This window comes from Lutra lutra, chromosome 8, assembly GCF_902655055.1.
Source record: "Lutra lutra chromosome 8, mLutLut1.2, whole genome shotgun sequence".
NCBI lineage: Eukaryota > Metazoa > Chordata > Mammalia > Carnivora > Mustelidae > Lutra > Lutra lutra.
In genome coordinates this window covers 23,010,701-23,025,639 of record NC_062285.1, presented here as the reverse complement: position 1 = coordinate 23,025,639, position 14,939 = coordinate 23,010,701, and the positions used below count along the sequence as shown (strand labels likewise).

The 14,939-nt window shown below is 44.8% G+C and overlaps 1 protein-coding gene across 2 annotated transcripts in view; it reads right to left on the bottom strand.

Moving 5' to 3' along the window:
* RSU1 (Ras suppressor protein 1) overlaps positions 1 to 14,939 on the bottom strand; it is a 188,470-nt gene that overhangs the window by 121,717 nt on the left and 51,814 nt on the right. For both annotated transcript variants that reach the window (XM_047739404.1, XM_047739403.1), the window contains exons 5-7: positions 9,571 to 9,689; positions 7,859 to 7,941; positions 7,473 to 7,587 (exon numbers count right to left, since the gene is read on the bottom strand). In XM_047739404.1, the coding sequence (XP_047595360.1) occupies positions 7,473 to 7,587; positions 7,859 to 7,941; positions 9,571 to 9,689 (317 nt within the window). The remainder of the gene's footprint in view (positions 1 to 7,472; positions 7,588 to 7,858; positions 7,942 to 9,570; positions 9,690 to 14,939) is intronic.

The window sequence follows — 14,939 nt, the reverse complement described above, 5'->3', positions numbered from 1 at the left end:
TTGTCAGGATCAAGCCACGTCAGTAATATAGCTTTAATCAAGTCACAATCTCCCTAGACACCCTGGTTTTGCCACCTTTAAAATGTGGCCCAAGAACCTTCCTTGCCTGCATTACAGAACCGAGATTAAAGTCTATGAAGCTATTTTGTAAGTTACATTTCATGTAAAAGCTGAGGTATTTATGTAATTCTACCTGGCCTAGAAGTCACTTTGAAAACATGTTTATGATCAACTACCCAATTCAATTTTACAAGCAGCATACTTTGTAACTCCATAAAGTAAGGACTCACCAGTCACTGCTCTACTAAACTGCCGTATCAAGACACATGGCAACCATGTCACAGATGAACGATTATGTCTTTAGAGGTATGTGTCTTTGTGAGGATTTCATCCAGAGAGCCTTTCCCCCCTTATAAAATGCTGTATTTTTATATTTTACTTCGTCCTAGAATGGACGTGAAGCAAAGGCAGCCAAGGGTTGAGTGGGTGGCGTGGCCAACTGAGCAACCGGCTCTTGGTTTCACCTCAGGTTGTGATCTCAGGGTCATGAGACCAAACCCTGCATCAGGCTCCACGCGCAGCGTGGAGTCTGCTTGAAATTCTCTCCCTCTCCCTAAAATAAATAAATCTTAACAACAACTACAAAAAGCAGCCAGTGGTCCTACCCTGGGTTAGCCTGGTGTAGTTATCACGGACTGTGGCAGGAGTTCGTCCCACCTTGCAGTGTAATTTGTGTAAGTACAAGTTTATTGTTAAAATGGTGACCCTTCAACTAAATGGACGGCGGAGAAACCCTAACTTCCTGCCAGGCCTCTCACGCACCCGAGTGTCTGCCATGCGGACCTGCTCCCCTGGGCCTTCAGTCTCCGCTCCCCACTCTGCCCCTGCATGTGACCCCCCTCCCCACACAGACCTCCTGTGCTGCTTCTCGCCATCCACACAGGAAGCTGGAGCACAGCCTTTCTTCTACCCACAGGATAAACCAACCCATCAATGTGCCTTGGAGACCTTGGCTTTCTGATCTTCTGTCATTCTTCCTCTCTGGGTGCTTCTCCCTGTCAAAGAGGTGGGGCGTGGGCAACCGCCATGCTTCAGAAAACTGTCCCCTAGGTAGTCAAAGCTTTATATAGGATAAAATTCACCGTGTGTGTGTGTGTGTGTGTGTGTGTGTGTAACACACACACACACCTGTGTACCTATGCTCACTGACCTAGGACTTACTGAGCAGCTGTACTTACTCTTGGCACAGGGCTAAGTTCTAGATGTGGACTGCTCTTATCCTCAGAACACTAGGCCAAGGGACTACTCCGAGCCTCACTCCACATGAGGTGCAGAAGGCAGAATAAGTTGTCCAAAGCCACAAAGCACTGAACCCTTGCCTGGCGATGAAGACCCAAGCCTCTACATTCTACAGGACACGTTAAAACAGGTGCCATTGGGACGCCTGGGTGACTCAGTTGGTTAAGCAGCTGCCTTCAGCTCAGGTCATGATCCCAGGGTCCTGGGATCGAGTCCCACATTGGGCTCCTTGCTCGGCAGGGAGCCTGCTTCTCCCTCTGCCTCTGCCTGACACTCTGTCTGCCTGTGCTCCCATGTGCTCTTTCTAACAAATATATTAAAAAAAAAAAAACTAAAAACAAACAAAAAAAACCACGTTTGTAAACCTCTGGTTGTTTGTAAACCTCTGGTTAAGATAACTGGGAAGCAACTAAATAAAAATAACACAAAACATAATCAACAAAACACTTAAAATCTGGGCCTTGACTGACCCAAAAGAATACTGCATATTTCCTTCTTCCCTGTCTCCCTAAAGAAAACATTTTTCTTTTGCTCCTCAACTCCCATAAATAAAAGGATTAAGAGGTATAACACAAAGGATTTTTAGACTGGTATCGCCCCCTCTTTCTTAATTCTGTTCATTGTACAGAATTACAATTGTAGGAAAATTCTCAGTTCCTGACATCACTTACTCTTTGATCAGAATGAGTATTTGTTTCCACTCTCCACAAATAGGCTAGAAAGAATACATATGCTTCTCATATTTCTGAAATAAAAAATACCATTGATTCCTGGCATACAAAGCAGGATGCTATGCCAGCTAGCCCCAGGTGTATGCAGCCCTGCACACATCCCTCTCACGGGCTGCTTACATCCTGTAGATCGGTTCCAACATCTAAACCACTTTGCTTTGCTGCATGCCTAGCTGACCAAGGTCCTTCCCTTCTCTAAAGGCAATTACCTGGGTGACAAATGCAGGGGGAAAAGTTCCCAGGTCTGTCTAGAAGCCAAGAAACCAGAAATGATTCCAGCAAGAGCAAGTCACTGAACCCTGGACAATTTAGCAGAGACCATGCAAAGACACAGAACTCACATCTTCAGCTCATAAGGCAACAGCTGTCTTGTGCAGGAGAGCGAACGCAAAAGAGGGAGCGAGGACAGCTCAGGGAGCCGCGAGCTCCGACGTCAGCACGAAGCTGTCATCCACTCCAGCACTCCGTCTGTTCAGAGGCCTGGTCCGGCCACGTGCCCTTCCGTCCTCCCTAGCAATGCAGGCCTTTTCTCCACTCCACTCACTAATTCTGCCACTAAATACAACTGGGTGGAACTTCACTTAGTCACATTGATGTTCCTTTGAAGAGAGTGAACTACTCGCTGCAAATATGGGTCCCAAAGAGACCTTGGGATTCAGACAGGCTCAGGAGAGGATTTCAGCTGTATGTGTCTCCCTCTTCCAACTCCACACCCCACTGTCCAGGTGCCTTTCTCAATGAGACATCCGAAAGGCATCTCAAATTCAGGATATCCACAACTCGACTCATGACCAGCCCCTCTCCTCCCCACGTGATTACACTGGGCTCACGGTGGTCATCTAAGATAATCTCTGCACCCTGAGATTCTAAATCGCATCGGTAAAGTCCTTTTGCTATGCGAGATCACAAATGCCCAGGTTCTGGTGGTTGGGACGAGGGCACCTTTGGGGGCCATTATTCAGACTGCCACACCACCTCACTCAGAGCAAAAGCCCAAGTCCTTAACAATGCCCACAAGTTCCCATGTGATCTAGTCCCACTTCCTAACTGAGCTCATCTCTTCCAACGACCCCCCCTCCTCACTGTGTTCCAGCCACGTGATTCATGCTGTTACTCTACACCCCACCATCTCAGGACCTTTGCACTTGCTGTTCCCTCAGCCAGGAAAGCTCTCTCCCTCATTTAAGACTCTACTCAAATGACACCAGCTTATGAGTGAGGCTTTTTCTGGGACTCTGTATAACAAAGTAGTATCACCCGCCCCCACTGGGACACTCCCTTCCATGCTAATGTTTTTCAAAGAGCATTTATCATCTGATATGCTCTCCATCCGTCCACGCATCCATCCTCCCCCATGGCAGGATCACAGGGGTGTCTCCCTTCTCATATCTCCAAGAAATAAGCATGAAACTGGGACCCGATAAACAGTTGACTGAATAAGTGAATTTTACTTTACTGGAAAGTAAGTTCCTTGGAGACAAGACCTGGCCTAACACAGAACTTAACAAATGTCTGAATGAATGAAAAAAAAATGAATGGGAGAATGACAGACCCAGTTTGCATCTAATTTGCTATAGGTATATGGACCAACATCAAATCAAGGGCATTAATGTCTAGGAATCAGACACAACAGATAAAGTAACTTATTCAGAGAGTCACAACAAAAGTAATATAATTACATAGAAAAAATTCCAGCCAAGCCTCTGACTTTATTGTGCTGTGTCCCTGAACATTTTAGACCCGACACATTTAAGCCATCTGGATTCCTGTGCTTGGTTCAAATAGTCTTACCAATAAGGCTTCAAGTTGTTAAATTCCAAATTTATTTTTTTATTTTTTATTTTTTTTTTAAAAGATTTTATTTATCTATTCGACAGACAAGAGATCACAAGTAGGCAGAGAGGCAGGCAGAGAGAGAGAGAGGAGGAAGCAGGCTCCCCACCAAGGAGAGCCCGATGTGGGCCCAGGACCCTGGGATCATGAGCTGAGCCAAAGGCAGAGCTTTAACCCTCTGAGCCACCCAGGTGCCCCTCCAAATTTATTTTTAAAGGAAATTTCGCAGAAATCCCAGAAGCACTGACTTCGCTTACTTCCGCTACATAAAATACGAACATATAGGGGAGAGCTTCATTATCCGCACCTGAAGACGCACCCAGGAGCCAACCTGCAGCCCAGGATGCTGTAGGGACAGAGAGAAGCCACTTCAGGTTCATCAGTCTCTAGTCAGTCATCAGCCAGCCAGGGCAGCTCTGGAGGCTCACCATAGCCGTGGAGGACAAGTCAAAACAAAACATTCCCGCTGTGGCTGGACGGCCACGGGAGGAGGCAGTGCCTGGGCAGCGGGGTAGGGGGGCGGGGTGGGAGGGAGAACTGCAGGGACACCACACCTGGGAACGGCCTAGCTGGAGAGCACCTGTGTCACCCAGAGCATCTCTTCTGCACCTTGCAGTGTGATTACGGCCCCACTGCTGACACACCAGCCCAGCTGGCCACACGACGGCCATGCTGGAGCAGCTCTTCTCCTGCTCGCCTGGGGAGGCCGGCCAGCACGGGCTTTAGTCACACTTGGAAACCGCTTTCTGGGAATCATTCTGTGGGCACGAATGGAGATGAGAATACCACAGTGGCTAGGAATCCTGGCCCGGAGAACAGGCCCACAGGGTTCAAATCAAGCCTCTGTGACTTATTAGCTGTGCCCCGATGGGTGCCCCTCAGCTCGTCTTCTTACCTCTAAAAAGTCAGCTTATGATTACGGGAGATAGAGCAAGAAAAGCACTCATCACAGACGCCTTCATCTGTGCTGGCAATTACAATAGCTATTATTATATTCCGGCGCCATATATATTATTCTTGATTATTAAAAAAAAAAAAAATCACCATTCAAAACTAAAGAATACATCTGCCTTCATCTTTAGTTTAGATTTGTAACAGCAACTCCCGGGGGCTTATCATTTACTTCCAGCGAAGTATTTGCCTGTAATTAGGGAAAGTTGCCACCAGACAGATGTGGAGATTAAGCCCGCCTACATGTGGTTTAAAAAAAAAAAGTCATTTAGTAACTTTCTCCTCAATTCTATTCTTGAATAAAAAAATATATATACATGTATATGTGTGTGTGTGTATATATATATATATATACACACACACTTATTATTGGAGTGCTCAACAGAAATGATAACCATGAGTAGAAGCCATATTTAAATAAGATAAGCAATGTGAGTTAAGATTTCAAAATATGTAAGTACATAGGTAGGTGGTCACCCAGGATTATTTTTCTAACAAACTATCATCTGATAGAAATCCCTGATTAATGCCCTACATTGCCTCTTTGCTTGCAAAATGGAACAGAACAATGACAAAATACACTTAAAAAAAAAAAAGAACAATTTCTCCTAGTCATAATAACCAAGGATGCACACCAGAAGCATGGAGTGAGCTTCTCCAAATTATGTAAGAATTAGTCTTGAGGCATCTGAGTGGCTCAGTCGGTCCAGCTCTTGATTTTGGCTGAGGTTGTGATCTCAGGGTCGTGAGATCAAGCCCCACGTCGGGCCCAGTGCTCGGCACTCAGTCTGTTTGGGATTCTCTCTCCTTCTCCCCCTACCCTTCTTGTACATGTGCTCTCCTTCTCAAATAAATAAAATAAAATAAAATCTTTACGAAAAAAAAAGTCAGTCTCAGCATGGAGATTTTGATTCAGTAGTTCAGGGAAGAAGCAAAAGTCCTCCAGGCATTATTAATGTTATCCCCTCGGGTTAGGAATCACTGTACAAACTCTTTCTTTTGACAAGGAGTTTTTTGCTTTAAAAACTTTCGCAGAGAACTTTTCTTGATCCCTTAGCCTGCTCCTAAAGTAAGATGTGTCCACTTGTAACTCTGTGAAGAGAAGTTGCTGAGCTACTTCTCAGCTCTTGAACTCAGTACAAATTCCTTTAGACAATTCACAACAACAGAGCAGCTGGAGGAGATGGAGGAACAGGGGCTGAAACTTTACGTCGGTCTTAAGAAATCATGTGAATGCTTTTCCTCTAGACCAGCGCTGCCCCACGGAACATGCCAGCTGGCAGAAACGTTGTGTACCTGCATTTTCCCACAGGGCAGCCATGAGCCACACGTGGTACTGAGCACCTAGAAGTGTGGCTTGTGGCTTCCCTCACTGGAAGCACTGCACCAGAGAGATGTCAAACTCTGGCTGTGCATGGCCATCCCAGTGCCTCACTGTCAGAGGCCCTTGTTTCATTAACCTGTCCAGTACTCGTTCCTCAAGCACCCACCTGCAGCATGGCACGGGGCAGGCACGGGGACAGAGCGTGGAGCAGATACTAAACCCCACCCTCCCTTCATGGAGCTTGCATTCCAATTTTTAATAACTGGCTTCTTTCGTACCATCAGACTCATGTAAGGTACTTGCTCCAAGAACTCTGGGTTAAATGTGTTCTTTAAAATTAGGCTCTTTTAGGGGCGCCTGGGGGGGCTCAGTGGGTTAAGCCTCTGCCTTCGGCTCAGGTGATGATCTCAGGGTGCTGGGATCGAGTCCCGCATTAGGCTCTCTGCTCAGCAGGGAGCCTGCTTCCCCCCCTCTCTCTCTGCCTGCCTCTCTGCCTACTTGTGATCTCTGTCAAATAAATAAATAAATAAATAAATCTTAAACAAATAATAAATTAAATTAAGCTCTTTTGAAGCAGAAACACAAATATTCATAGTCTGAGGGACAATATAGTTCAGGGGACTGAAGAAGTCAGAGGACACAGAGTGTCTGCACGAGCACACAAGACCTTTCCAGAAGGGCAGAACAGCCTCAGCCATGGGCTAACCCGTCTGAATGTTTTTTTCCGAGGGAGGTCCTAAGCCCACCCTGGCCCGGGTGACTGGGTAGACAGTGCTAAGAATCACCCACCCCAGGAGTAGGACCAGGGGATTCCCAGCTGGAACATATTTAACAATTTCCACTGGAGACGGAGTCAGTGGAGAACCACGACACGACGAGCAAAGGTATTTCCACGCAGCTGTAACAAATACTTGAACTAGGCGGTACACGTTTTCAAGGGATTGAAATTAAAAATTAAGAGATGAAGAAAAGTAAGAACAGCAGTTTGATTAGAAAATTTTTAAAGATCATCAGCTAGCAAAGGAGGGACCCCAGGCAAGACCATTACTGCTAACCTTGGGCTCTTCCCCCTCCCACCCCCCAACACCACACAGGGGCTGAGTTGGAAGACCGCCCCCCCCAGCAGTTTCTCAGGCCCTGAATGGAGCAGCGGGACACTTCAACCTGTAATGGCTGCACCCTGGTCAAGGACAAGTGCTACTAGAAATGACCAGAAAGGGGCCCCTCGGTGGAAGGTGCCTGCCAGGAGGAGCAAGGGTTGTCCAGAATGGCCGCATTCGGATCACTATAATCAATTAAACCCCGGAACTAAGATCATTCACCAGCAACCTTACCTAGTTCTGGGGGCAGAACGGTCAGGCGATTCCCCTGAATGTGGAGTTCCTTAAGCTGAGTAAGCTCCCCGATTTCTTTAGGCAGCGAGATCAGGTCGTTATCCCTAAGGCTGAGCTAAATACAAGAAAACAAGGAGTTGTCAAAACAGTGTTCACGTACAGACGCGCTCAACACAACTCTTGTCCTTTCCCGTGCCCCCTCTCCTCTGAAGGCTCAGTCCCTTCAATTTATTTACTAGTGCTTGCAGATGGATCAGACACAGCAGCAGGAGGAGTGGTTGATTCCCGCAAAACAAACTGTACTCCTGCTCAAATTGACTTGATTCCACTCCTACAAGGGCTGCAGAAGTGAATTGATTTTCTAAGAATTTAGATAAATTACTTACTATCTGCAACTTTGTGAGCTTCCCAATATCTGGCGGCAGGATTTCAAAATCGTTGTCACTTAGATAGAGTGCACGCAGGGTGGCTGCAAATTAAACAGCAATGTATAAACAGGGTGGCACGGAATCCAACCATTTGAGGTCTGATCAATACGAGGGAGTCAGCTTTGATTAATAACCCTGGCTCGGTGAAAAGCCTGTGACACACCTAGGGCTCACAATAATAAGAAGCAGGTCAAACTTAGATTTACTGGCTTATTGTGGGGCTGGTGTGTTTAGGAAAACATCTATATCCAAGAGGACTGACGCAATTAACAACTCTGGGCACCAGCAGTGTTTGGCACAGGGTTTCAAGACACTTTCAAAAAAGATCGCGGTTTTTCTTATTTCTGATTCATATTTACGCTTTGCATCCGAAGGGTAACCAAAAAAGCCAGTGACACTTGTATCGATGCTGAGGGCAAAGGGGTTCTATCACTGAAATGCACCTCTGTTAAAAATAAATAACTAAAAGGCTTTCGGGTGAGGAAGACCATAACACAGGTCACTGTTTCTGTAATCAGACTAAGTATTATTAACTATTTCTCTAGCCTTAACAACAAAAATAAATGAAGAAAAAAGAGCAAACATGATGACATGGAGTTTAAAACTACAGAAACCCTAACTCAGGCAGAATATTGGCGATCAGAAATTTGCTCACAATATTACACAGCGATAACATGACCCCCAAACTATGGAAGGAGAACATTCTAAGGCATCTTTTTGATCCCTAACCAAAAAGGAGACGATGATCCGATGTCTGTTGTGTTTGCTTACAGGTATTCAATTACATTCTAATGTTTTAAAATTCAACAGAACTCTGTGTCAATATACACAACAACATTTCCTTTATGGCCCAAGAAAATATTTTAGAATTGGCTTCATGTGCTTGAGAAAGTCTGGGAATGAGAATATGCATAAGGTTATAAATGAAATTTTGGAGATGAGCTCAGAAAATTCAGAATTGCTGGATGCCATACGTGTCACTATTTGGAGAAGCAGAACACTCATTTAAGGAAAGCAAATCTTTCCTAAATATTTTGTGAGTTCTCAGAAAAAAATCAGTTTTTCCTCATTTTTTATGAGTATCTGCAGCTAGCAATTTGTTTGCATAGAATACAGGTGAAAAGATAAAGTGTGTTTATCTGTGACAAATGATTTCTCCATGTTTGATTGCCTACTACACACAAAAGAGACCACCTCTTTTTAAAACACAACAAGAATCCTGCTTGGAAATGTCAAAAAAATTCTGTTACTGGTTTATTAAAGGATATTTTTAATAAATAATCGGTTGGAATATCTTTGAGGAAATGGCTTACAAAGAGTTAACAGCAACAAGGGAGGACACAGGCATTATCGTATTTTCTTGGCATGCTCTTTAAAAAGAAAGTCAAGTTCTTTAGCTAAATGTGAGACTTGATCTCATTTAGGTACATAATCTCCATCCGGAAGTTAATATGACATTACTAAGTCCACTTGAGCGCAATGGTGTCAGATAACTATATATCAAATATACATACTGCTGAGCTATGAAGGAATATTCAAAAGAAATGTGTGAAAAAAAAAATATATACGTCCAATAATTTCTCTTGGAGTTGGGGCCCTGGCAAATAAATTTCACTTTCAGAACGCAAAGTACCATTTTAAGGAGATTTATAGAATTAAAAGTTTCTTACTAAGGTAGAAGAAGTTTCCGGGAAGAGAATGTTCATTCAAGTTGTTGTAAGTCAAATCAAGGACCTCAAGAGCTGGGAGAGAGCCAAATCCTCGAGGCAAAGTGTTTAGTCTATTCATGCTGTGATGGGGGGAAAAAAAAATCCAAGACGTCACACACAAAACATGTTCAGACAATACTCACATCATCTCTGTGTCACAGGCCTAAGAACTGAATGTGAGAGACGGAAAGCTCTTAGAAGAGGCCGTGATTCCACCATCACTTAATGTTCTTTTAACCAACACAGGAATTGCAGTCAGATGAAACATCTGAAAATGGTTACGAAACATCTGAAAATGGCTCCTCGTTTTCTGCAATGGTGACGCTCACTGTGTTACAGAGAAACTTCAATCATCTCAAAGTATCTGCCCTTCCAGAGAACTTCCTCAGGTATGTGGCAACAATAATTCCTCAAAAGATGCAGAGTAAGCTTTGTAGTTTTTAGATGGTTGGCTTTATTTCATTTATTCCCCCGCAATGGGAGGGGAGAAAATCACTCTGTTGTTCTGCAACTACTAATGTTCCAAATGATCTCTAGTCAGGAGGGTGGCTGTCAGGAGCTGGGAGGGATGGGGAGGTGAGGGGGTGGAGGGCAGAAACAGGGAGTTGTTGTTTAATGGATATAGAGTCCGTTCTGCATGATAAGAAACTTCTGGAGACTGGCTGCCCAGTGATGTAGGGCAACTTAATGCTATAATACTACAATGTAGCAACTCAATGCTACAGGATCCTAGACTTAACAGCGGCTAAGATGGTAAATTTCACATCATGTGTATTTCACCCTAACTGAAAATCAAAAATATATATATGTACCTTCAGTGAAATCTAAAGAAAATATATTTCCTGTTATTCTCTTATTTTCTTTAAGACCCTTATTTTTTTATTTTATTTACGTATATGAGAGAGACACACAAGCAGGGGGAACAGCAGAGGAAGAGGGAGAAGCAGGCTTTCCACTGAGCAGAAAGTCCAATGTGGGCTCAGTCCCAGGACCCTGAGATCGTGACCTGAGCCAAAGGCAGATGCTTAACCAACTGAGCCACCCAGGTGCCCCAGACCCTTATTTTTCTTAATGTGGTTCCTTTGGGGCATACTTAAGAGGATTAAAAAAAAATTTTTTTTAATCTAATATAAGCTCACAGATACTGAAAGGGCAGAGGGACTGTGATGCTAAACTAACTCTAGGTCTCAAGCCTTCTCATACTAGATACAATCCTGACCATACCTGCTAACCACGCACCAGCCCTGTCACACAAGAAAGAGCTGACGGCACAAGAGGAAACCAAGAGAAAAGTAATTTCTACCTCTCGGGTAGAAAAGTCATTGGTTAAATTTGTACTTAATAAAATGGGATGCCTGGGTGGCTCAGTCGGTTAAGCATCTGCCTTTAACTCAGGTCATGATCCCAGGGTCCTGGGACGGAGCCCCACATCGGGCTCCCTGCTCAATGAGGAGCCTGCTTCCCCCTCTGCCTGCCACTCCCCCAGGCTTGTGCTCTATCTCTTTCTCTATCAAATAAATAAATAAGAATCTTTAAAAAAAGTAAAAAAATAACCTCCATGACCATTTGTGGCCATGACAACAACTGGTATTTTCTACCAATTTACAATCTGCGAAGCATATCTGTATCAAGTATTCATCTGAGTCACCAAAACTTTCATGTAACACAGGCAGGTCAGTGCTTGTAAGTATATTTAATTCTGCCGTGAATATAGTAACAAGGACTTCTGACTCGCCTGGTGGGGGTGACAGGTTATCTGAGAGCACCCAGCCCCTCACGGAGGCAAAGGCACCCTGATCCTGAGATTCCAACGCAAGGAGCTGAGTAAGTTGCAAGAAAAAAATAGTGGAAAAAGGTCAGAAGTATGTTTCTTTCTTTCAATACTGTTCTAAGCTTCCCATTCTCGAAAATCACCAATCAAGGTTTTCCTTCCAAACACAGGAGGAGACGTCTGGAAGGTAACGTGCAGGAAAGCCTGGGTTAGCCTTCCTCAGGGGAAGCAGGCATCTCGGGCGCTTCCAGCCACTCTCCAGCCTACAGCGAGCCTTACACTGGCCACCTCCTGGCGGCAAGAACCTACTGAACTCAAAGTTCTTCTCCTTGAGGGACACACCAATCCCCTCCATGTGTCAGGAACACCCGTGCTGCCAGCAGCAGCGACAGCAGGCAGCTCACTAAACCGGCAGGCAGAAAGGAAGCTTTCCCTTTAACAAACGCAGACGAGGGTCCAGAAGTACCACTGGCTGCGAACAAAGCAAGGAGCTGCGGGGCCAACTGGCGGCTTCCCTGGGCACTAGCACATTCGGGGGCTCCAACCACCTCCATGTGCACGCAGGGGACCACTGCTCCCGGGGTCCCCCGGAGAGGTCAGAGCAGAGGCGGGGGCAGAACAGAGCGAGGTGAGAGGAGCAGTCCGGCTCCAGCATGGCTAGCTGGGTGACCTCGGAGAAGTGAGTCAGCGTCTCTGAGACCCAGTTTCTTCAACTGCAAAATGAGGACAGCCGTACCTTCCCAGCAGGATCGGCAGGAGGAAGAGAGCTGAAAAATCTGAAGCCTGGTAGAAAGATCTGTGGCTTGCAAATGGCTCTTAAGAACCAAGAGCTGGAACTACAATCAGTTTTCAGGAAGTCACTGAGAAACATTGTGCCTCAGCCTCCAACAGGTAAGCTCACCCTAGCAGAAGACCGCTGTGGGCCGCCTGAACTATCCAGCGTGGTTTTCCTGTTTGTGTGCTGCCAGAGGACTCTCACATCATTCCAGTGCTCACAAAGTTGCTGAGGGCACACTCGTACCATAATAGTATAAATTCTCCACTGCCTCTGGATATTTTCCCAGTGTGTTCTAGAATGGGAAAGTGCCTGTCTGTAATGTAGAAATTTGTAAAAATATATAAAACCGGATAGTTGAAGCCTGGTCAGCATCTTTTTTCTTTCTCTTTTACACAAGCCAGAAGGGCCTTACTTAACGCTTCCCTTTCTGGAACGTTCCGACTGCTGGAGGTCCTCTCATGCTCTTCTTGCGTCAATAAAACCTTCTTAGCTAAAGGTAGTAATTTTTCTCACGGCCACAGTGACCTGTTCCTACACTTAGCCAAAAAAGAAAAAAAAAATCCAAATCTGTGAACATTCAGCCCCATACTTGGTGAAAACTTTTAAATTTCACGAGATGAGCTCCAGCATCTCACTGGGTCAAAAATTATTCCAGAAGAGTTGGGCACGGTGCTTCGGCAGTCAGATTATCTCAGAGACATTTCACCAACAAACAGCTGACGAGGCTTTATATTTTGGGGAAATTAACTCTGTAAAATGAGCCACGTTTCAAGAATTAACAACATAAAGCAGCTTGACTTATTCAGAGGGCCTAAAACTCCTCTCGCGTCTGGCCATCATCAGAATAAACACATAATACTAGAGAAAATTTTAAAAACAACTTCTAGTTGAGCACGTTATTCAAAATCTGCATATGTGTGGCCCAAATGCTCTGCTGTAGGGTACCCTGTGTGTATATACGTAATTTTTACTCTGATTCCAGTAGCATTAACATTCAGTGTTACGTCAGTTTCAGGTGTGCAATACGGGGATTCAACACGTCATGCATCACTCATCGCCACAGATACCCTCCTAGTCCCCTTCACCCATTTTACCCAACCCCCACCCCCCATTCCGCTCCCCTCTGGTAACCATCAGTTTGTTCTCTCTAGTTAAGAGTCTGTTTTTTCAGTTGGTTTCTGTCTTTGTTCATTTGTTGTGCTTCTTAAATTCTCCATGAGTGAGATCAGATGGTACTGGTCTTTCTTGGACTTATTTCACTTAGCATCACACTCCCTAGGTCCATCCATGCTGTTGCAAATGGCAAGAGTCCATTCTTCTTTTTTTTTTTTTTAAAGATTTTATTTATTTATTTGACAGAGAGAGATCACAAGCAGGCAGAGAGGCAGGCAGAGAGAGAGGAGGAAGCAGGCTCCCCGCTGAGCAGAGAGCCCGATGCAGGGCTCGATCCCAGGACCCTGAGATCATGACCTGAGCCGAAGGCAGCGGCTTAACCCACTGAGCCACCCAGGCGCCCAAGAGTCCATTCTTCTTTATGGCTGAGCAGTACTCTATCGTGTGTATATACACCTCTTACTCCTCACTCATTTATCAACTGAAGGTCACTTGGGTTACTTTCGTAATTTGGCTATGGTAAATAATGACGCAATAAACATAGGGCTGTATAAAACTTTTCAAATTAGTGTTTTAGTTTTCTTTAGGAAAATACCCAGGAGTGGGATTACTGGATCACAGGGTAGTTCTATTTTTAATTTTTTGAGGCACCTCCATACTGTCTTCCAGGGAGGCTGCATCAGTCTGCATTTCCACCAACAGCGCACGAGGGAGGGTTCCTTTTTCTTCACATCCTCACCAACACCAGTTGTTTCTTGACTTTTTGGATTTGGGCTGCTCTGAAAGGTGTGAGATGGTATCTCACTGTGGTTTTGATTTGTGTTTCCCTGAGATGAGTGACGCTAAACATGTGTCTGTTGGCTATTGTGGACGTTTTCTTTGGAGAAATGTCTGTTCAGGTTTTCTGCCCATTTTTTAATTGGATTATTTACTTTTTTGGTGTTGAGTTTTTTGGTGTGTATATTTTTATTTGGGCCACTTAGTCTAAGGACTCCTCTGTCTATGACTTGCCTTACACAGGGTTATGTAGGTATAATTCTTTATGCCATTTGAGGACAGAAATATCTTTTATTGAAACTCATGTTAACTCCTCTCCCATTCTCCCAGAGAACGAAGAATTTTTGTTCAAACTTTGACAACCCCATCTATACAGCTATGTAATTAAATACAGAAAGCTTTACACAATCAATACAATACTGAGAGCCAAAAATGCAAACAGCTCTGAAGATAAGAGGGAACTAAAATATGTTTGGTTTAAAAAAAAGAAGAAACAGAAAACTTTGTAACTCTGTCCTAAGGTGCCTCCAACCCAACCCAACAACACCTGAGCTCGTGATGTTCTTTCCACAACCATCCCTGTCTTTATTTCCATTTCGGCTGCCCAGGATACACCCCTAGGCATCACCCCATGCCATCAGCTACCATCCTGTCAATTTTACCTCCTAAGCATTTTTCACATAAAACCCCTCCCCCACCTTCACTGTCACTGCCCTCGTTCACCTAGAACACTCATCTCCAGCACATTGATAGGTCGGTCTCCTGACCTTGAGCCCTACCTACCTCAAGCTCCCCTCCACATGACCTTCTGTACAAAAATCCAACCTCTTCTCACAGCTGCTTGTCTGCTGGGAAAACTCCTCCACGGTCAGCAGGACACAATCAAAACCC